Source organism: Pseudorca crassidens, chromosome X (genome assembly GCF_039906515.1).
Source record: "Pseudorca crassidens isolate mPseCra1 chromosome X, mPseCra1.hap1, whole genome shotgun sequence".
NCBI lineage: Eukaryota > Metazoa > Chordata > Mammalia > Artiodactyla > Delphinidae > Pseudorca > Pseudorca crassidens.
In genome coordinates this window covers 39,803,202-39,825,808 of record NC_090317.1, presented here as the reverse complement: position 1 = coordinate 39,825,808, position 22,607 = coordinate 39,803,202, and the positions used below count along the sequence as shown (strand labels likewise).

At 35.3% G+C, this 22,607-nt stretch overlaps 1 protein-coding gene across 3 annotated transcripts in view; it reads right to left on the bottom strand.

Moving 5' to 3' along the window:
• Positions 1-2,410: 2,410 nt before the first annotated feature.
• RBM41 (RNA binding motif protein 41) overlaps positions 2,411-22,607 on the bottom strand; it is a 68,658-nt gene continuing 48,461 nt past the window's right edge. For all 3 annotated transcript variants that reach the window (XM_067723683.1, XM_067723684.1, XM_067723685.1), the window contains 2 exons: positions 8,570-8,717; positions 2,411-6,580 (listed from right to left, as the gene is read on the bottom strand). In XM_067723683.1, coding sequence (XP_067579784.1) covers positions 6,414-6,580; positions 8,570-8,717 — 315 coding nt within the window. In that variant the 3' untranslated portion in view covers positions 2,411-6,413. The remainder of the gene's footprint in view (positions 6,581-8,569; positions 8,718-22,607) is intronic.

The following is a 22,607-nucleotide window of genomic DNA, read 5'->3' as shown; positions in this document are numbered from 1 at the left end:
TGCTCTAGGGTCCACCTGCCACAACTACTGAGCCCGTGTGCTGCAACTACTGAAGCGCACACACCTACAGCCCGTGCCCTGCAACGAGAAGCTACCATAATGAGAAGCCTGTGCACTGCGACGAAGAGTAGCCCCTGCTCGCTGCAACCAGAGAAAGCCCTTGTGCGGCAACGAAGACCCAACACAGCCAAAAAAAAAAATTATTTTCCTAGTTTTGATAACTGTACTATAGTTATGTAAGATGTTAACATTGGGGAAGCTAGGTGAAGGATATATAGGAACTCTTTTACTATTTTTGTGACTTTTCTATAAATCTAAAAAGGTTTTTTAAAAAAGATGCAGCAAAAAAAGAGAGCTAATTTTCCTAATTTGTATTACTACTCTGAACATTTTTCTTAGTTTATCAGGCATTTATATTTCAGTTTCTCTATAAATTTTCATTTACCCACTTTTTAGTTGGATTCTTGACTTTTGTATATTAAGAAAACTATATGCATTCTATGTTAAGGAAATTAGCTCCTGTGTGTGGCAAATTATTTTCCAGTTTGTCTTTTGATTTTTTTTATGGTGGGTTAGTGTGTATATGTGTATATAGATTTTTTTAAACTGATGATTTCTGCTGACCTGTGGACAGAAAATAAGGAATAGTAGCCAAGTGACTTTAAGTCTTCAATAGTGATCAAAAGACCACAGAATAGGAACAATACTTTATGGAAATGACTTTGAGAAACTTCTTTCTTCCATTATAAGTTACATTTATTTAAACATTTACATACAGTAAAATTCATCCTTTTTGGTGTACAATTCTAGTAGTTTTGACAAATGCATACACTCATGTAATTATAATCAAGATACAGATAATTTCCATTATAAAACAAATTCCTATGCTACCTTTTTGTAATCAGTCTCTCATTTTTAACCCGTCACCCACTGATTTGTTCTGTTCCCATAGTTTCATCCTTTCCAGAATGTTATATAAATGGAATCTATCAGTAAGTAGCCTTTTGAGTTTGGCCTCTTTTACTTAGCAAAATGCATTTGAGATTCATCCAAGTTGTTGCATGTATCATAGTTCATAATAGTTTTTATTGCTGAGTAGTATTCCATTGTATGGATATATATCACAGTTTATCTATGCACCAGTTGAGGGACATCCTCCATTTTTATTTTCCTCTATTGTTAATGGTCTGCAGGTCTAGTAAAGGGCAGAGGTGAGATTTTATACCCAACAGGAAGAAGTTTCTTCTGAAAAGTCCAGCTTAGAAGTATGCTCCTGGGTAACATGTGCAAGAGGTTATACCAGTATAACTTACTTCTTGTCCTTTAAACTATATTTAAAATTGGAGTTAATCCTAAGTGAGCAGTATATCAAAGGAATAGATGTTTGTCCTGAGTATAGTTAGATGATATCCTCAGAGCAGGCCTGACAAATATTCTGGAAGCCAAGTCACTGGTAGAATATTAAAATTTTCTTTATTTAAAAAAATACTGAAAAAAGTAAAAATCAGCCCAAATCACACTTGAAAAATTTTATAAAGCAAGTCCCCTTTCAGCCTATCCAATCCCACCTCTAAAAGGTTTACAGTTTGGTATGTGTATTTCCCAGCTTTTTCCTAAGTTTATTCAGAAATATCTATATATACATATACCATACATACACAAATGCTTTTGTTTATAAAAAAGTATTATATATATATATACACATATATGTGTGTGTGTGTGTGTGTGTACATATATGTATACACACACACACACACATATATATAACTTTTTAACTTATTACAAAATCCTGGACATCATACAGGTCAGAATGCATTAATAGATATATCCATTATTTTAATGCCTGTATAGTATTCCACTAAATGGATGTGCCATAATTTATCCATTCTCATACTGATGGACATTTAGGTTATAACCAGTATTTGTACGTGTGTGTGACTTTATTAAAATATAATTCAGGTAAGATAAAATTCACCCATTTAAAGTGTACAATTCATGATTTGTAGTATATTCAGAGTTGTACAATCATCACCACAATTTTAGAACATTTTCATCAAGTTCTAAAGAAACTCCATACACTTCAGCTATTACCTGAAGCCCTAAGCAACCACTAATCTACTTTCTGTCACTGTATATTTAGAATCATATAATATATAGCCTTTTGGAGTGGCTTCTTTCATTTAGCATGTTTTCAGGGTTCTTCCACGTTGTAGCATATATCAGAAGTGTTCCCTCCTTTTCTACTTTTTGGAAGGGTTTGTGAAGAACTTGTATTAATTCTTCTTTAATGTTTGTGAGAATTAATCTAAGAATCCATTTGAGCCTATGCTTTTCTTTATGGGTATTTTAAAAAATTACTAATTAACCACTTTACTTGTTACAGGTTATCTTCAGATTTTCTTTGTCCCCCCCCCCCCCACCAACAATTGGTTTCAGTAATTCATGTATTTTTAGGAATTTTTGTATTTCAAGTAAGTTACCTAATTTATTGGCATAAAATTGTTCATAGTGTTCCTTCATAATTTTTGTTTTAAATTTTTATAAGGTTGGTAGCAATGTTCCCGCCTTCATTTCTGATCCTAGTAAGTTGAATCTCCTTTATTTCCTGGTCAACCTACTGAAAGGTTTATCACTTTTGTTGGTCTTTATACAGAACCAACTTTTGGTTTTGTTGACTTTTTATTCTCTATACATTTATCTAATCTCTTATTTCCTTCCTTCTGCTTTTTCTAGTTAGTCTCTTTTTCCAGTGTCTTAAGGTGTAAAGTGAGGTTATTGATATGTTATCTTTCTTCTTTTAAATTATAGGCATTTGTACTTATACATTTCTCTCTAAGCACTGCTTTAGGTGTATCCCAGAAGTTTTGGCATTTTGTGTGTTCATTTTCACGCATCTCAAATTAATCTTGTAATTCCTTCCTTAACCCACTGGTCATTTAAAAGTGTGTCTAATTCATATTTGTGTTTCCCAACTTTCTGTTACTGATTTCTAACTTCATTCCATGTGGTCAGAGAACATACTTTGCATAGTTTTAATCCACTTTAATTTATTGCGGTTTGTTTTATGGTATGTGATATGGTCTATCCTGGAGATGTTTCATGTGCACTTGAGAAGAATGTGTATTCTGCTCTTGTTAGGTGAAGTGTTCCATAAGTCTCTTTAAGGTCTAGTTGATTTATAGCATTGTTCAAGTCTTTTATTCCCTTGTTCATCTTCTGTCTAGATCTTATTGACAATGGGGTACGTAATTCCCCAACTCTTATTGTATACTTTTATATTTCTCCATTCATTTCAGGTTTTTTTTTGTGTGTGTGGTACGCGGGTCCCTCACTGCTGTGGCCTCTCCCGTTTCGGAGCACAGGCTCTGGATGCACAGGCTCAGCGGCCATGGTTCACGGGCCCAGCTGCTCCGTGGCATGTGGGATCCTTCTGGACCAGGGCACAAACCCGTGTCCCCTGCATCGGCAGGCGGACTCTCAACCACTGCGCCACCAGGGAAGCCACATTTCAGTTTTTGATTCATGTATTTTGGTACTCTGTTGTTAGGTTAATATGTGTTTCTAATTGTTATATCTTTCTGATGGATTGACTTTTATCAATATAAGATGTCACTCTTTATCTACAGTGACATTTTTTGTTTTAAAGTCCATTTTAAATAGACTTTAGATAATAGTATAGCCACTCCAGCTTTCTTATAGTTGCCATTTGCCTGATATTTCTCTCTATCCTTTAACCTTCAGTCTGTATCCTTGAATCTAAAGTGTGAATCCAATAAAAAGCATAGAGGTAAGTCTTTTTTTTTTTTCCAGTTTGATGATCTCTGCCTTTTGATTGGATTGTTTAATCCATTCATATTTATTATTAACATAGGTGGACTTACGACTGCCATTTTACGGTTTCTTTTCTATATGTCTCAAGCTTTTGTTTCTCCATTCTTTTTTGTTTGTTTGTTTGTTTGTTTTTTGTGGTACGTGGGCCTCTCACTGTTGTGGCCTCTCCTGCTGCGGAGCACAGGCTCCGGACGCGCAGGCTCAGCGGCCATGGCTCATGGGCCCAGCTGCTCCGTGGCATGTGGGATCTTCCCAGACCGGGGCACGAACCCGTGTCCCCTGCATCGGCAGGCAGACTCTCAACCACTGCACCACCAGGGAAGCCCTCCATTCCTCTTTTTGCTTTCTTTTGCTTTGAATGTTTTCTAATAAAACATTTAAACGTCTTTAATATTTTCACTATATATTTTTAGTTATTTCTTTAGTGGTTGCTCTAGGGTTTACCATACACATCTTAACTTAATTGGCTTCAGCTATATACTAACTAAATTCCAATGAGATATAAAAACCTTATTGCTATATAAACCTACTCCTTTTCTCACTTTTTGTGGTATTATTGTTATTATTATTTCTATATTACAAACCCAACAATACATCATTATAATTATTACTTAATATAATTTTATGTCTTTTAAAGAAGCTGAAAGAAAGAACAAGTATATATTTACAACTTTTTAATATTAACCTTATTTCCCATTTCTTATTTTCTTCATTTGTTCCTATGGATTTGAGTTACCATTTTAGAGTCATTTCTTTAATCCAATACAGCTTTGTTTCCACCCACTTCCTTTGTCTTGTTATTGGTAAATATATTACAGTTTTATATGTTATAGATCCAACAATGCAACTATATACATATTGTCTTATAAAATAGCTTTTTAAATCAATTAAGAAAGGAAAAATGTATTTTGACTGTCTTTTATAATTACATAATTACCTTTACCCATGCTAATTTTTTGGATGTGTAGATTCAAATTACCGTCTGAGGTCACTTGCTTTCCACCTGAAGAACTTCCTTTAACATTTCCTGTAAGTCAGGCCTGACAGCAACATAGTCTCTCAGTTTTTGACTATGTGGGAATGTCTTTATTTCATCTTCATTTTTGAAAAACAGCTTTATTGAATATAGGATTCTATATTGACAGTCTTTTTCTTTCAGCACTTGAATATGTTTTCCCACTGCCACCTCCATTGTTTCTGATGAGAAGTCATCTATTACTCTTATTGAGGTTCCCTTGTAAGTTGCTTCAGTTGTCTCATGTTGCTTTCAAAAGTTTCTCTTTGTCTTTGGGTTTTAGCATTCTTATTATGGTATGTTTGTTGATTTCTTCTTATTTATCCTAATTGGGGTTCACTGAGATTTCTCAGATGTGTAGATAATGTTTCTCATCAAATTTGGGATTTTACAGCCATTATTTATTGGAATATTTTTTCTGCTCCTTTCTTTCTCTGATATTCCCATTACAAGTATGTTGGAGTGCTTAATGGTTCTTTACCCCATTAAATTTTCATTATTTTTTCTTTCTGATCTTCAACCTGGATACAATTATCCCATTAAACATCACAACCCAATGAGGTAAGTAGTATTATTATCGTCATTTTTATAGATGAGAAAACTGAGGCTCAGATTAAGTGACTTGCCAAAGTCACAGAGTGGTAAGTATGGCTGTGAAGTTCAAACAGGTCTGACTCCAAAGTTTGTACTACTTCCTCTATATCATATCATCTTTCTATTCTCCAGCAACTACGAACAAACAACTGGGGGATTTGGGGTAGGCTGTCTCTCTTCTAGAGAGCTCTTTATTTCTACCCCTCTTTAGTTATTCTTTGCTAGTATGTTCCTCTTCTAAAATTAATATATCTAATCTCTAACATGTAATAGACAATGATTCAATGTTTATTGCTTTTAATTCAATCATTACTCAATGGTAGCTAGCTTAAATGACTATGAGAACATTAATGTTTTGATCTAAATTCTTTCATTAGAAAAAATATAAAGCTATTTGAAGACAGTGATAACTTAATAGGGAAATGTCCATTAAATATGTTGACTAACTTAAGAAAACTACCTACTGTTACTGCTGATAGGTCTCATTCAAGAGCATTTGCTGATGTTTAGGCCTGGAGTCTTGGTCATTTATTTACTAGGAAAATAAATTTAGGGACAAATGGGCTCTATAAATAAATATTTCAACACTTAATTCATTTTTTAGTTTTGTATATATAGGAGCCAGTCTTGAAAGAATGTTATCTCAAGGGACAAATATTTAAGACCTCATATAAATTATAATGATTAAAAAAAAACCCTTGGAAGTAATCTACTGTAATTTATCCTGAGAAAATGATACTCTTTATTCCCTATCCTCCATACTCATTATATTGTCTATCCCAGAGAGTGTTTGATTATAGAAAATGTTTTCTACCAATTCTTTCCAAAAGCTGAAAGGGATTTTAATTCAGTTTTCTCTCCCTCAGTTAGCTTCTCTTCTTCAATTCCAAATAAATTGCTATCTATATACAAATCCTAGATCTTAGATTCTGATGCAAGAAAGACCTCCTGGGACTCACAATCTTTATGTCTTCTAGCTGCCACTGATTTCTGTAGTATTATCTGTAGTAGATGATATTAGAGAAGCAGCCTGGAGATCTGACTGCTGCTTTTTGTTCTTTCCAAATTCTATCACCAATATTTTCCCACGTAGTTTATATCCATTTACTAGACGCAATGCTTGCCATGCTATTTCTGTATCTAAAAGAGAAAGAAAAAACATCAGTTTATATGTGGCTTAATCGATTTTATTCCAAGTCTAGTTTATGTTGTTTTGCCTTGGAGTTCAGTGTAGGCTATAAGGCCACGTAATTATTTGATTTTATTGGGTTTTCTACAATCTCAAATTTGTAATAACTCAGCAAGATTAAACTAATGGCTAAGAATAACAACAATAAAATCTTAAAATGGATGTTTGAGAGCTTCTCCTAATTCAATCATATAGGTAAAGAAACAAGGATACAGACAGTGTGTTAAAGAGGGTTAAGCTATAACTAATAATACACAAACCTCTATCTTAGATAACAGATTATAGGTACTGTAAGAATGAAATCATTTTCAAAATGGGGAAGACAAATAAAAGAAGTTATCATGGTATTGAGGACATTTTGCTACTTTTTCCTCTTGATCAGAGAGTGGTTGTAGGAGTGGTTGTAGGAGAGTGGTTGTAGGAGAGTGGTTGTAGGAGCCCTCATTAGGATAAGTAAGTTTAAGAATGCTTGCAGGCATATGGAAGCTTGAGGTGTAAGAGTATATAGCATATAGCAGGAGGATTTGATTTATGGGTCTCAGAGCCTGGATGTGGGAAATTAGGAAGGAATGGAATTACTGCCTAGAGTCTGTGAAATCATAAGTGGACAAGCAATGTTTTTAGATTGAACCAATTTATGTCTCATATATGTATGCACTACAAATTTTCAAATGCATGTATAATTACTAAAATGGTTATTTATTTAGAAGTACTTAGTGTATAAAGCCTTTTTATTACATATGTTTTCAATTAATAGATCATATTAGGTGGGGGTGCATGAAGTAATTTTATAAGTTTAAAAAGGGTTCTCACACTTGAAAAGACTAAAAATCACTAGCGTTGAGGATCCACAAACCTTCAATGAGATAGGAAAGATGGTACAATGCTGTATGAAAAGAATGCAGAGGAGTTTGGCACTGCTCATGTATAAAAGCACTTCCCTTTAAATAGATTACTAGGCTGTATATAAATGATGATACTTTAGGGATAATAAAAGGCACAGCTCCTACCCAGCCTCCACCAAAAAAAGAAAGTCTGGTCTGTCATAGGAACTGAAATTCCTATACAGGTATAACTTTTTAACTGCACTTTGCTTTATTATGCTTTGCAGATATTGCAGTTTTTTCCCTCAAATTTAAGGTTTCTAGCAACCTTGCACTGTCAGATGATGGCTAGCATTTTTTACCAAGAAAGTATTTTTAAGTTATGTACATTGTTTTTTTAGACAAAATGCTACTGCACACTTAATAGACTACAGTATAGTACAAACATAACTTTTACATGTGCTAGGAAACCAAAATATTCATGTGACTTGCTTCACTGGGATATTCACTTTATTGCAGTGGTCTGGAACCGAATCTGTAATATCTCTGAGATATGCCTGTATTATTTCTCCCTTTGGCTTAGGATACTGAAATCATGTATTAAGATGCAAACAATAGTTAAAAGAATATATCACCTACTAGTTAATTATGAATTAGTAATGCATTAGCATAATATAGCATAATAGCATAATATCTTGCAGTCTCTTAGTCCTAAAGGAATAGGGCATAATGCAAGTACGAGTGTTCTGATCAGAATACCAATATATTAATAATTAACATAATTATAACTTGGACTAGAAATACTATTTTCAGCAAAGGGAAAGTAAATTTTGATGGCGTGAGTAGGAAGTGCCAAGACTGAGGAAAAGTGAGGACAAAGGTATAAAGTGGCCGTGCACTGTCAAAGGAGGAGAGGAAGCACAGAAGGGAAAGTCGAGAAAAATTAAAAACATGTTTTCCTTAGTTCTCTTCCCTTCCTCCCATGTGCTTGGCCAAGCACATACTTCTCATGTGCTGTAGAGAAATCAAAGCGCTATACCTAAACAAGAGAGGGGATAAGTAGTCACTAATGAACTTATGCTACAACTGAGTAATTATCCAGATGAAACTACTTACTGGGAAAAGTGATAAAAGCCTGCCCCCTCATTCGTCCAGTCATCATTCGGAATTGAATTGGAGGTCCTTTCTTCTCCTGGAACCGAGCGAATAATGAGACAAGATCTCTTTCGGTCACCCGAGGGCTAAGGTTCTTCAGGTATAACACCTAATATAAACCAAGGATCACCAGAAATAACACATTAGGGAGGTAAGGCAACTATTTAATTGTGGTAGGAATTAGTTAGTTTCAGATAAAGATGGTGGATTGAACACATGCATCTAATTTCAATCCCTCCAGAAAACTCTCCAAAAACTATAGAGACTTTTTTTTTTAATACAAACTGACAAGGTAAGGAAGAACAAGGAAAGGAGGCAATAGCAACAATATTCTGGAAGCTGGAAAATAACTGAACGAGTGTACTCAAGAAAGCTGAATCTTAAACCAGCAGTGGGGAAAGCCAGGAACTAACCCAATCTACACCTAAGAATCCTCAAACATTTTAGGAACTGATATATTCAGGTGTCTCTGGAAATGGATGTAAAGAGCTGGGGTTAAGATAAGGTGGGTAGGTTGAAAACTCTTTAAAAATAGATTAGATCTTTAAACACCTCCCCTATAATATGCTACTGGGTAAAGACCACTCCCAATCTTGGTGAATACTGGAGGTTCATTCTCTGAACACAGGGAGAGCTAGATACAGTTGAGGATGAGAATACTGTTCCTAAAAACTAGGAGATTAAGAGAAATAATGCATTCTGAATGATGAGGATACCCCAAACACTTCCTCCCATTAGGCTCCCACAATGCTGGTGGTACCCTCCCATGCAAGAGTTCTGAAGTCTTCTCTGGGGAATCTGATTACCCCAAGAAGAAAGATCTAAAAATGCTGATTTTGGATGTGGAATTTCTCCAAGAAATGGACAAGCCAGATGACTTTAAGTGAAGCTCAAAGTCAATAAGGATCACTCATTTGCTCAGAGCTTCCAATCTGTTTTTGGCCCCTACTCATAAATATGAGCACAGATTATCAGGCATCTGAGAAAAGCCTCTAATGTGAAAGAGAACAGAGCAAACAAAGAAATGAAAGCAAATGGGAGAAAACAGAAACTATGCAAGGACGAAAAAAAAAAAACACTTCAAAAAGCCATCACTAATACCCTCAGAGAAATAAGAGAAAATATTCTATCTATTATGAATGGGATGCTATTAAAAAAAGAAATATTCAAGAAAACAAAAAAGAGCTCTTAAGTGTGACTGAACTTAATTCTTATCGGCTTAAAATAGATTGTTATAAGATGTTTTGGGTAAGTTCCATTGTAATTATAAAGAAAATACCTATAGAGGATACACAAAAGAAAATGAGAAAGGAAAAAAGCACTTCACTACCAAAAATTCACTGAAATACAAAGGAGGACCTCAAGAAAGAAAAAGAGCAACAAAAGAGCTACAATACAGAAAACAACGAATAAATGGCAATAGTAAGTCCTCCCTATCAATAATTACTTTACCTATAAATGGATTAAACTCCCTAATCAAAGACATAGAGTGGCTGAACAAAGAAAAACCAAGATCTGACTATGTGCTGTCTGCAAGAAACTCACTTTAGATTTAAGGCCATACATAGGCTGAAAATGAAAGGATAGAAAAATAAATTCCATGCAAGTTGTAACCAAAAAAGAGCAGGGTTGGCCATGCTTATATAAGATAAAATAGACTTTAAGTAAAAAACTTTCAAAGGAAACAAAAAAGGATATTATATAACGATAAAAAGGTCAATTTCACCAGGAAGATATAACTACTATAAATATATATACATCCAACATCAGAGCACCTAAATATATGAAGCAAACATTGAGAAAACTGAAGGAAGAAACAGAAAGCAACACAATATTACTAGGAGATCTCAATACCTCACTTTCAATAGCAGAAGAAAAACTAGAAAATTCACAAATTTGTGGAAACTAAACAAAAATACTCTAGAACAACTAATGGGTCAAAGAAGAAATCAAAAGGGAAATTAGAAAATACCTTGAGACAAATGAATATGAAACCATAATATACCAAAATTTATTGGATGCAGCAAGATCAATGCTAAGAGGGAATTTTATAGCATTAAGTGCCTAAATTAAAAGAGGAGAAAGCTCTCAAACAACTTAACTCTATACTTCAAGGAACTAGAAAAAACAGAATAAACTAAGCTCAAAGTTATCAGAGGGAAATAATAAAGATTAGAACAGAAATAAATGAAATAGAGATTAGAAAAATCATAGAAAAAAATCAACCAAACTAAGAGCTGTTTTTTAAAAAGATCAACAAAATTGACTACCTTTAGTTAGGCTAAGAAAAAAAAGAAGACTCAAATAAAATTAGCTGTGAAAGAGGAGTCACTACAATGGATGCCACAGAAATAAAAAAGAATTATGAGAGACTACTCTGATAATTATATGCCAACAAATTGGATAACCTAGAAAAAAGGATAAATTCCTAGAAACATAAAACCTACCAAGACAAAATCATGAAGAAATAGAAAATCTGAATAGATATATAACTAGCAATAAAATTGATTCAGTAATCAACAAAGAAAAGCTCAGGACCAGATGGCTTCACAGGTGAATTCTACCTAACATTTAAAGAAGAATTAATACCAATCCTCCTCAAACACTTTCAAAAAACTGAAGAGGAGGAAACACTCCCAAACTAATTTTATGAGGCTATCATTACCCTGACCAAAAGCAGAAAAAGACATTACAAGAAAAGAAAACTACAGGCCAATATCCCTGATGAATACAGATGCAAAAATCCTTAACAGAAAACTAGTAAACTGAATTCAAAAGCACATTTAAAGGATCACACATCATGACCAAATGGGATTTATCCCTGTGATGCAAGGATGGTTCAACATATGAAAATCAGTCAATAAGATACAACACATTAACAGAATGAAGGATAAAAATCACAAATCATCTCAAAAGACATCAATGGACAGATATTCCAGACAGAAAATCAATAAGGCAACAAAATGACACAACAGAACAGACAGACTTAATTGATATTTTCAGGACATTGCATCCAAAAAAAAACAAAAACAAAAACCACCAAATCAAACAAAACAACAACAACAACCAGAATACACATTCTTTTCAAGTGCACACTGGAACATTCTCTAGGACAGACCACATACTAGGACACAAAACAAGCCTCAACAAATTTAAGAGGCCAGGGATTATTTCAAGCATCTTTTCTGACCACAACAGCATGAAACTAGAAATCAACCACAGAAAGAGAAACGAGAAAAAAAATGATTACATGGACATGAAACATGCTACTAAAAAAGCAATAGGTCAAAAACAATGAAATCGAAGAGGAAGTTAAAAAATACCTTGAGACAAAAGACAATGAAAACACAACCATACAAAATCTATGGAATGCAGCAAAAGCAGTCCAAAGAGGGAACTTCGTAGTGATAAATCCCTTCCTCAAAAACAAGAAAAATCTCAAATAAACAACCTAACCTACCACCTAAAAGAATTAGAAAAAGAAGAACAAACAAAACCTAAAGTCAGCAGAAGGAAGGAAATAATAAAGATCAGGGAGGAAATAAATAAAATAGGTATCAAAAAACAAGAGAAAAAATCAATAAGCCATGAGCTGTTTTTTTGAAAATGTAAACAAAACTGACAAACCTCTGGTCAGGCTCAATGAGAAAAGAGAGAGAACCCAAATAAATGAGGAGAAATCACAACTGATACTGCAGAAATACAAAAAAACCATAAGAGAATACTATAAACAATTATATGCCAACAGATTGGACAACCTAGAAGAAACGGACAAGTTTCTAGAAACTTGTCCACCAAACCTGAATCAAAAATAAATAGATAGTTTGAACAGACAAATCACTAGAAGTGAAATAGAATCTGTAATTTAAAAAAACTCTCTGCAAAAAAAAAGTCCAGGACTGGTTGTCTTCACTGGGGAATTCTACCAAACATACAAAGAAGAACTTATATCAATCCTTCTCAAACTCTTCCAAAAGACTGAAGAGTACGGAACACTACCAAAGTCATTCTATGAAGACACCATCATCCTGATACCAAATCCAGACAAAGACACTACCATAAAAGAAAATTACAGGCCAGTATCTTTGATGAACATAGATGCAAAAAATTCTCAACAAAATATTAGCAAACCAAATCCAACAACACATAAAAAGGATCATACACCATGATCAAGTTGGATTCATCTCAGGGTCACAAGGATGGTTCAACATATGCAAATTAATCAATGTGATACACCACATCAACAAAAGAAAAGACAAAAAACACACGATCATCTCAACAGATGCAGAAAAAGCATTTGATAAAATTCAACATCCATTCATGATAAAAACTCTTATCAAAGTGGGTACAGAGCGAACATATCTCAACATAAGAAAAGCTATTTATGACAAACCCACAGTCAACATAATACTTAACAGTGAAAAGCCTTCCTACTAAAATCTGGAACAAGACAATGATGACCACTTTCACCACTTCTATTCAACATAGGACTGCAAGTCCTAGCCACAGAAATCAGACAGTAAAAAGAAACAAAAGGTATCAAAATTGGAAGGGAAGAGGTAAAATTGTCATTATATGCAGATGACATTATACTATATATAGAAAACCCTAAAGACTCCATACAAGAACTACTAGAACTGATAAGCAAATTCAGCAAGGTAACAGGATACAAGATTAACATATAGAAATCTGTTGAATTTCTTTATACTAACAATGAAATATCAGAAAGGGAAAGTTTAAAAAAATCCCTTTAAAAATTACATCATCAACATCACTAATCATTAGAGAAATGCAAATCAAAACTACAATGACGTATCACCTCACACCAGTCAGAATGGCCATCATCAAAAAATCTACAAACAATAAATGCTGGAGAGGGTGTGGAGAAAAGGGAACACTCTTGCACTGTTGGTGGGAATGTAAACTGATACAGCCACTAGGGAGAACAGTATGGAGGTTCCTTAAAAAAGTAAAAACAGAACTGCTGTATGACCCAGCAATCCCATTACTGAGCATATACCCTGAGAAAACCATAATTCAAAAAGAGTCATGTACTACAATGTTCACTGCAGCACTATTTACAATAGCCAGGACATGGAAGCAATCTAAGTGTCCATCAACAGATGAATGGATAAAGAAGATGTGGCACATATACACAATGGAATATTAGCCATAAAAAGAAACTAAATTGAGCTATTTGTAGTGAGGTGGATGGACCTAGAGTCTGTCATACAGAGTGAAGTAAGTCAGAAAGAGAAAAACAAATACCGTATGCTAACACATATATATGGAATCTAAAAAAAAAAGGTTCTGATGAATCTAGGGGCAGGACAGGAATAAAGACACAGATGTAGAGAATGGACTTGAGGACACAGGGAGGGGGATGGGTAAGCTGGGATGAAGTGAAAGAGTGGCATGGACATAAATACACTACCAAATGTAAAACAGATAGCTAGTGGGAAGCAGCTGCATAGCACAGGGAGATCAGCTCGGTGCTTTGTGACCACCAGAGGGGTGAGATAGGGAGGGTGGGAGGGAGACGCAAGAGGGAGGGGATATGGGGATATATGTATACACATAGCTGATTCACTTTGTTATACAGCAGAAACTAACACAGCATTGTAAAGCAATTATACTCCAATAAAGATGTTTTAAAGAAAAAAAAAAGACGAGTCAGCAGTTTCTTCTTATGGATCTCATAAAGGGGACACAGTGGCCTTAACAACATCCTGACAGTGGTTATGACCATGAGACATAGAAAGTTAGTAGAATTACATGTTAGTTAATAAACAGTTCCTTTGTAAAAAAAAAAAAAAAAAGGATAAAGCTACAGATAAACAAGGTCCTACTGTATAGCAAATATCCTATCCCACTGTATTTGATATCCTGTGATAAACCATAATGGAAAAGAGTATGAAAAAGGATGTGTGTGTGTATGTGTATATATATATATATATATATGTCACTTTGCTGTACAGCAGTATTTAACACAACATTGTAACTCACTTCAATAAAAAATAAATAAATAAAAATTGCATCAAAAAAATCAAATACTTAGGAATAAACCTGACCAAGTAGATGAAACACTTATATGCTGAGATCTATAAAACACTGATAAAGGAAACAGAAGATGATTTCAAGAAATGTAAAGATATACCACGCTCTTGGATTGGAAGAATTAATATTGTTAAAATGGCCATACTACCTCAAGCAATCTACAGATTTAATGTGATCCCTATCAAATTACCCATGCCATTTTCCACAGACTAGAACAAATAATTCTAAAATTTATAAGAAACTATAAAAGACCCAGAATTGACAAAGCAATCCTGAGGAAAAAGAACAAAGCAGGAGGCATAACCCTCCCGGACTTCAGACAATTACAAAGCTACAGTAATCAAAACTGCGTGGTACTGGCACAAAAACAGACATATAGATTAATGTAACAGAACAGAGAGCCCAGAAATAAACACACACATCTACAATCAATTAATCTTTGACAAAGGAGGCAAGAATATACCATGGAGAAAAGACAGTCTCTTCAGCAAGTGGTGTTGGGAAAGCTGGACAACTGCATGTAAATCAATAAAGTTAGAAAACTGCCTCATGCCATACACAAAAATAAACTCAAAATGGCTTAAAGACTTACATATAAGACAGGATACCATAAAACACCTAAAAGAGAACACAGGCAAAAGATTCTCTGACATAAATCATACCAATGTTTTCTTAGGTCAGTCTCCCAAGGCAATAGAAATAAAAGCAAAAATAAACAAATGGGACCTAATCAAACTTATCAGCTTTCACACAGCAAAGGAAACCATGAACAAAACTAAAAGACAACCTACGTACTGGGAGAAAATATTTGCAAATGATGCAATTGACAAGGGCTTCTTTTCAAAATATACACACAGCTCATAAAACTCAATAACAAAAAAACAAACAACCTAATCAAAAATAGGAAGACCTAAATAGACATTTCACCAAAGAAGACATACAGATGACCAATAAGCACATGAAAAGATGCTCAACATCGCTAATTATTGGAGAAATGCAAATCAAAACTAAAATGATGTATCACTTCACACCAGTTGGGATGGCCATCATCAAAAAGTCTACAAATAATAAATGCTGGAGAGGGTGTGGAGAAAAGGAAACCCTCTTACTCTGTTGGTGGGAATGTATGTTGGTGTAACCATTATGGAGAACAGTATGGAGGTTCCTTAAAAAACTAAAAACAGAGTTGCCATATGATCGGGCAATCCCATTCCAGGGCATATATCTGGAGAAAACTCGAATTTAAAAAGATACACGCACCTCAGTGTTCATAACAGCACTATTTACAATAGCCAAGAAATGGAAGCAACCTAAATATACGTCAACAGATTAATGGAAAAAGATGTGGTATATATATACAATGGAATACTACCTAGCCACAAAACAGAATGAAATAATGACATTTGCTGCAACATGGACGGACCTAGAGATTGTCATACTAAGTGAAGAAAGTCAGACAAAGACAAATATCATATGACATCACTTATATGTGGAATCTAAAATATGATAAAAATGAACTTATTTACAGAACAGAAATAGACTCACAGACATAGAAAACAAACTTATGGTTACCAAAGAGGAAAGGCAGGGAGGAGGGATAAACTAGGAGTTTGGGATTAGCAGATAGAAGCTACTATATATAAAACAGATAAACAACAAGATCCTACTCTATAGCACAGGGAACTATATTCAATAACTTGTAATAAACTATAATGAAAATAATCTGAAAAATTATATACAGTAAGTCCCCTACATATGAACGAGTTCCATTTCAAGAGTGTGTTCTAAGTCCAATTTGTTCATAAGTCTGACAAAGTTAGCCTAGGTACCCAACTAACACAATTGGCTATTTAGTACTGTACTGTAATAAGTTTATAATACTTTTCACACAAATAATACATAAAAAACAAACACAAAAAATTAAGAAAACATTTTATACCTTACAGTACAGTACCTTGAAAAGTACAGTAGTACAGTACAACAGCTGGCATACAGAGGCTGGCATCCAGTGAACAGGCAAGAAGAGTTACTGACTGGAGGAGGGAGAGGAGGTGGGAGATGGTAGAGCTGAAGGACCATCAGCAACAGGAGATGGAGGGCAAGCTGCAATTTCACTCACGCCTGACGTTGATGGCACAGGTTCTGGTTCCTTGCTGGACTCAATTCTATCTACCCTCTTAAAAAAAATGATCTAGTGATGTCTGGGTAGTAGCTCTTTTCTTCTCATCATAGATGACACGGTAGCACTGGATTGCATTCTGAACGGCTGCAGCAACCTTTGTGTACCTTTCTACGTTTGGGTCCTATGCCTCAAAAACTAACAATGCCTCCTTAAATAAAGAAAATCCCCTTGCCATTTCCTGCATCGTGAATCTTTTCGGTTCTTCAGTTACTTCTTCCTCTTGTCTCTCTTCGTCCTTTCTCTGGGCCTCCAATTCCACCAGGTCTTCATTAGTAAGCTCCTCATGCTGCACAGCAAGGAGTTCAATGAAGTCGTCCTCTTGCAGATCTAGCTCCATCCAGCTGCTCGTTGAGGGTCACTACATTGCTGAAGGCCTCTTTGGACTCCTCATCCACCTTCTCAAATCCACGAAAACCGTGAACAAACTGTGGGCCAAGGTTCTTCCAAACCCCATTCATGGTGACGGCCATAACCTCACGCCAAGCAGAGTCAATGTTTCTTTGTGGCCTTGTAGATGTCATGGTCCTTCCAAAATTGTCGCCAAGTTGTTCCTGATTTGTCACTCACCTTTACTGCCTGATGTGTGATGTAAATAATATTTCTTGTACGTTGCTATAACTCCCTGGTTCATAGGTTCGATGAGCGATGTAGTATTCAGTGGCATATGCACTACTGTACTTTGATGTTGGGATGAAAGTCGTCCATGAATGGGGGTTGGCTTGGAGCATTGTTGAGCAGCAAAAGAATGTTGAATGGAACATCCTCCTCCAAGCAATATTTCTCTACCTCCGGGATAAATTGGTGGAAAAACCAGTCCTGGAAAATGGCTGTGCAACCCAGGCTTTGGGGTTACTCTTCCACACAATAGGAAGAGAGCCCTTGGCTATGTTTTAAGGGCTCTTGGGTTCTCTGAATGATAAACTAAGCGAGGCTTCGGCTTCATATTGCTGGAAGCACTGCCACCAAACAACAGAGATAGCCTATCCTTTGCTGCTTTATAGCCTGGCATCAACTTTTCCTCCTTACTGATGTAACTTCGGTCTGGCTTCCTCTTCCAGTACAGTCCTGACTCATCCACATTAAAAACCTGCTCGGGTAAATACATACCTTTATCGATAATTTCTCGAAACATTTCAGGAAATTCCCAGGCAGCTACTGTTATCTGCACTCATTGCCTCGCCACTTACTTTTATGTTGTGAAGGTTGGCTCTAGCCTTGAACTGATGAAACCAGCCATGGCTGGCATTAAAAGATGCGCCCTTGGATTCTTCACCGTGTTTCTTCTTCAAGTCTTCATAAAGGCTTTTAGCTTTCTCTTAAATCAGTATTAAGTTGAGTGGGACTTGACGCAGATGCTGATCCTGCATCCACACACTGAGAAGTTTCTCCATCTCCTCCATCACTTTTCCACACTTCTTTGATACTATTGTTGACATCATTGGCACAGGAGACTTCACATGTTACATGATCTTGTCCGTGTTCTCCAAAATCATGCTGATGGTTGAAAGATTCATGTTATAAGAACGAGTGACATCTACCATTGTTTTGCCTCACTCCACTCTCTCAAGTTATTTTCACTTTTGTTTCCATTGTTATCACTTGGCACTTCTTAGCAGTACCAGCTACATCACCACTGCTTTTATGCTTGCTTCCGGACATCCTGGGCTTAAAATAAAGATACTGTACTACTGTACTCTATACACTACTGTAAAGTACACAAAAACATAATCACTTGTAGAGGATGCATGCATGTGACAATGTACGCCAGACATGTGAACTAACTTACATGACTGGACATGTGAACACACGTTTGCATCTCTGAAAGTTCACAACTTGAAGGTTTGTATGTACGGGACTAACTGTATACGTGTGTGTGTGTGTGTGTGTGTGTGTATAAAAAACTGAATCACTTTGCTGTACACCAGAAACTAACACAACATTGTAAATTATACTTCAGTAAAAAAAAAACAAACATTTAAAAAAAATTGAAAGACACAAATAAATGGAAAGACATTGCATATTCATGGATTAGAAATATTAATATTGTTGAAATGTACATACTATTCATAGTGATCTACAGATTCAATGCAATTGTTATCAAAATCCCAGTGACAGGGACTTCTCTGGTGGTGCAGTGGCTAATAATCCGCCCGCCAATGCAAGGGACACGGGTTCGATCACTGGTCTGGGAAGATCCCACATGTTGCGGAGTGACAAGCCTGTGTGCCTCAACTACTGAGCCTGCACTCTAGAGCCCTTGCACCACAACTACTGAAGCCCGAGCACCTAGAGCCCATGCTCTGCAACAAGAGAAGCCACCACAATGAGAAGCCTGCACACCACAACAAAGAGTAGCCCCTGCTCGCCACGACTAGAGAAAGCCCGTGCGCAGCAAAGAAGACCCAACACAGCCAAAAAAAAAACCAATTACAAATTTTATGGAAATAAAAGAAGTCCTAAAATTCATATGGAACCACAAGAGACCCCAAATCAACAGAGCAATCTTGAGGAAGAAGAACAAAGTAGGATGTGTCACATATCCTGATTTCAAACTACAGTAATCAAAACAGTAAGGTACTAGCATAAAAATAAACAGACATATTGACCAATGGAATAGAATAGAGGGCCTAGAAATAAACCACACATTTATCATAAACTGATCTTAGACAAGGAGGGCAAGAATACACAATGGGGAAAAGATAGCCTTTTTAATAAATGGTGTTTGGAAAACTGGATATCCAGTACAAAAGAATGAAATTAGATGCTTCTCTTATACCCTATACAAAACCCAACTCAAAAGGAAGTAAAGACTTAAAAATAAGACATGAAACTCTAAAACTCCTAGAAGAAAACAGAAAAATCTTGACCCTGGCCTTGGCAATAATTTCTTAGATATGCTGTGAAAAAGCACAAGCAACAAAAGCAAAAACAGACAAGTGTCATTACATCAATTCAAATCAATATGCACAGCAAAAGAAACAATCAGCAAAGTTAAAAAGCAACCTACAGAATGGGAGAAAGTATTTTCAAATCATATATCTAATGAAGGGTTAATATCTAAAATATATAAGGGATCCCTGAAACTCAAAAGCAAAAAAAAAAAAAAAAAAAAGATGTGTTAGTAAGGATGTGGAAAAATTTTAACCCTTGTACACTGTTGGTGGAAATGTAAATTTGTACAACCACAATGGAAAACAGTTGGAAGATCATTAAAAAATCAAAAATAGAACCCACATAATCCAGCAATCCCAATTCTGGCTATATATCTAAAAGAACTGGAATCAGAATCTGGAAGAAATATCTGCATTCCCATGTTCACTGCACCATTGTTCACAATAGCAAAGACATGGAAACAACCTAAATGTCTATTGACAGATGAATGGATAAAAAGAAAATGTGGTGTACAAATACAACAAGGTATTACCCAGCCTTAAAAACGAATAAAATCTTGTCATTTGCTACAACGTAGGTGAACTTGGAAGACATGCTAAATGAAATAAACCAGAAACAGAAGAACAAATACTACATGACCCACACATATCATGAATCTAAAATAGTCAAACTCATAGAAGCAGAGAATAGAATCGTGTTTACCAGGGGCTAGGAGGAAGGGTAATTGAGGAGGTGTTCATCAAAGGGTATATAGTTTCACTTATACAAGATGAGTAAGTCCTACAGATCTATTGTACAGCAGAGTATATATAGTTAACAATACTGTATTGGATACTTAAAAATTTGTTAAAAGGATAGATCTTATGTTAAATATTCTTATCAAAAGAAAAAATGGAGGGAGGAAATTCCTGGAGGTGATGGTTAAGTTTAGGGCATTGTACTGGTGATGGTTTCATGTTGTATATTTATCTTCAAACCCACCAAGATGCATACATTAAATATGTAGAGCTTTTTTTGTATGTCAAACATACTTCAATTGAAGAAAAACTTAACCAAGGAAGTGAAGGACTTGTACATTGAAAATCACAAAACATTGCTGAAAGAAATTAAAGACAACACAAATAAACTCAAAGATGTGCCATGTTCATGGACTAGAAGACAATATTATTAAAATGTCCACACTATCCAAAGTGGTCTACAGATTTAATGCAATTCGTATCAAAATCCCAATGTTATTTTTTGTAGAAATAGAAAAACAATCCTAAAATTCATAAGGAACCAGAAGAGACCCCCAAATAGCCAGAGCAATCTTGAGAAGTAAGAACAAAACTGGGGAGGCCTCACACTTCTTAATTTCAAAATATATTACAAATCTACAATAATCAAAACAGTATGATACTGGCATAAAGACAGACATGTAGACTAATGGAACAGAATAGAGAGCCCAGAAATAAACCCACACATATACAGTCAACTGATTAATAAGCGGGGCAAGAATACACAATGGGGAAAGGATAGTCCCTTCAACCAATGGCGTTGGGAAAGTTGATATCCACATGCAAAAGTATAAAACTGGCCTCTTATTTATATCATACACGAAAATCAACTCAAAGTGGATTAAAGATTTAAACATAAGACCTGAAACTCTAAAACTTCCAGAAGACAATATAGGGGAAAATCCTCATGACACTGGCCTTGGCAATGATTTCTTAGGTATTACAGCAGAAACACAGGCAACAAAAGCAAAAATAAAGTGGGACTACATCACTAAAACACTTCTGCACAGCAAAGGAAACAGTCAGTAAAGTGAAAAGGCAACCTACGGAATGGGAGAAATATTTGGAAACCATATATCTGATTAGAGGTTAATATCTAAAATATATAAGGAATTACCACAACTCACAGCAAAAGACAACTTGAAAAAAATGGGCAAAAGACCTAAATAGGCATTTCTTCAAAGAACACATTCAGAAAATAAATGTTGATGAGAATGTGGATAAATTGGAACCCTTGTGCACTTTTGGTATGAATGGAAAATGGTGCAGTTCCTACAGAGAACAGTATGGAGGTTCCTCAAAAAATTAAAAATAGAACTACCATATGATCCAAGAATCCCAGTTCTGGTTACTTATCCAAATAATTAAAATCAGAATCTTGAAGAGATATCAGAACTCACATGTTTACTGCAGCACTATTCACAACAGCCAAGAGGTGGAAGCAACCTAAATGTCCACCACAGATGAATGAATAAAAAAGTGTGGTATATACATACAGTGGAATATGATTTAGCTAGAAAAAAGGAAGGAAATCTTGTCATATGCTACAACATGGATGAAATTCGAGGGCACTATGCTAAGTGAAATAAGCCAGTCACAGAAGAACAAATACTGCAAAATTTCACTTATATATGGTATCTACAGTAGTCAAAGTCATTGAAGCAGAAAGTAGAATGGTAGTTTCCAGGGCCTGGGAGGATCAGGAAATAGGGAGTTGCTGTTCAGTGGGTATAAATTTCAGTCATGCAAGATGAAAAGTTCTAGAGATCTGTACAACACTGTGCCTACAGTTTACAATACTGTAATGTACACTTGAAATTTTGTTAAAGGTAGATCTCAGGTTATGTGCATTTTATTGCACTGGAGGAGAAAAAAAGAGACACATTGGCTAGCATAAGTTATATGCTCTATAGCTTAAAAAAAACTTGAGAAAAATTCAGACAGGAGCAGCAAAAGCAAAGAGCTAGAAAACAGAGCCTGCTTAAATGACTTACCATTGAAACATATGAGTAAATATATTAAACATTGCAATAAGCAGTAGACTCTTTATGTCTCAAAGCCTTTGAAGCTGGATGTTCACATATTTAGCATT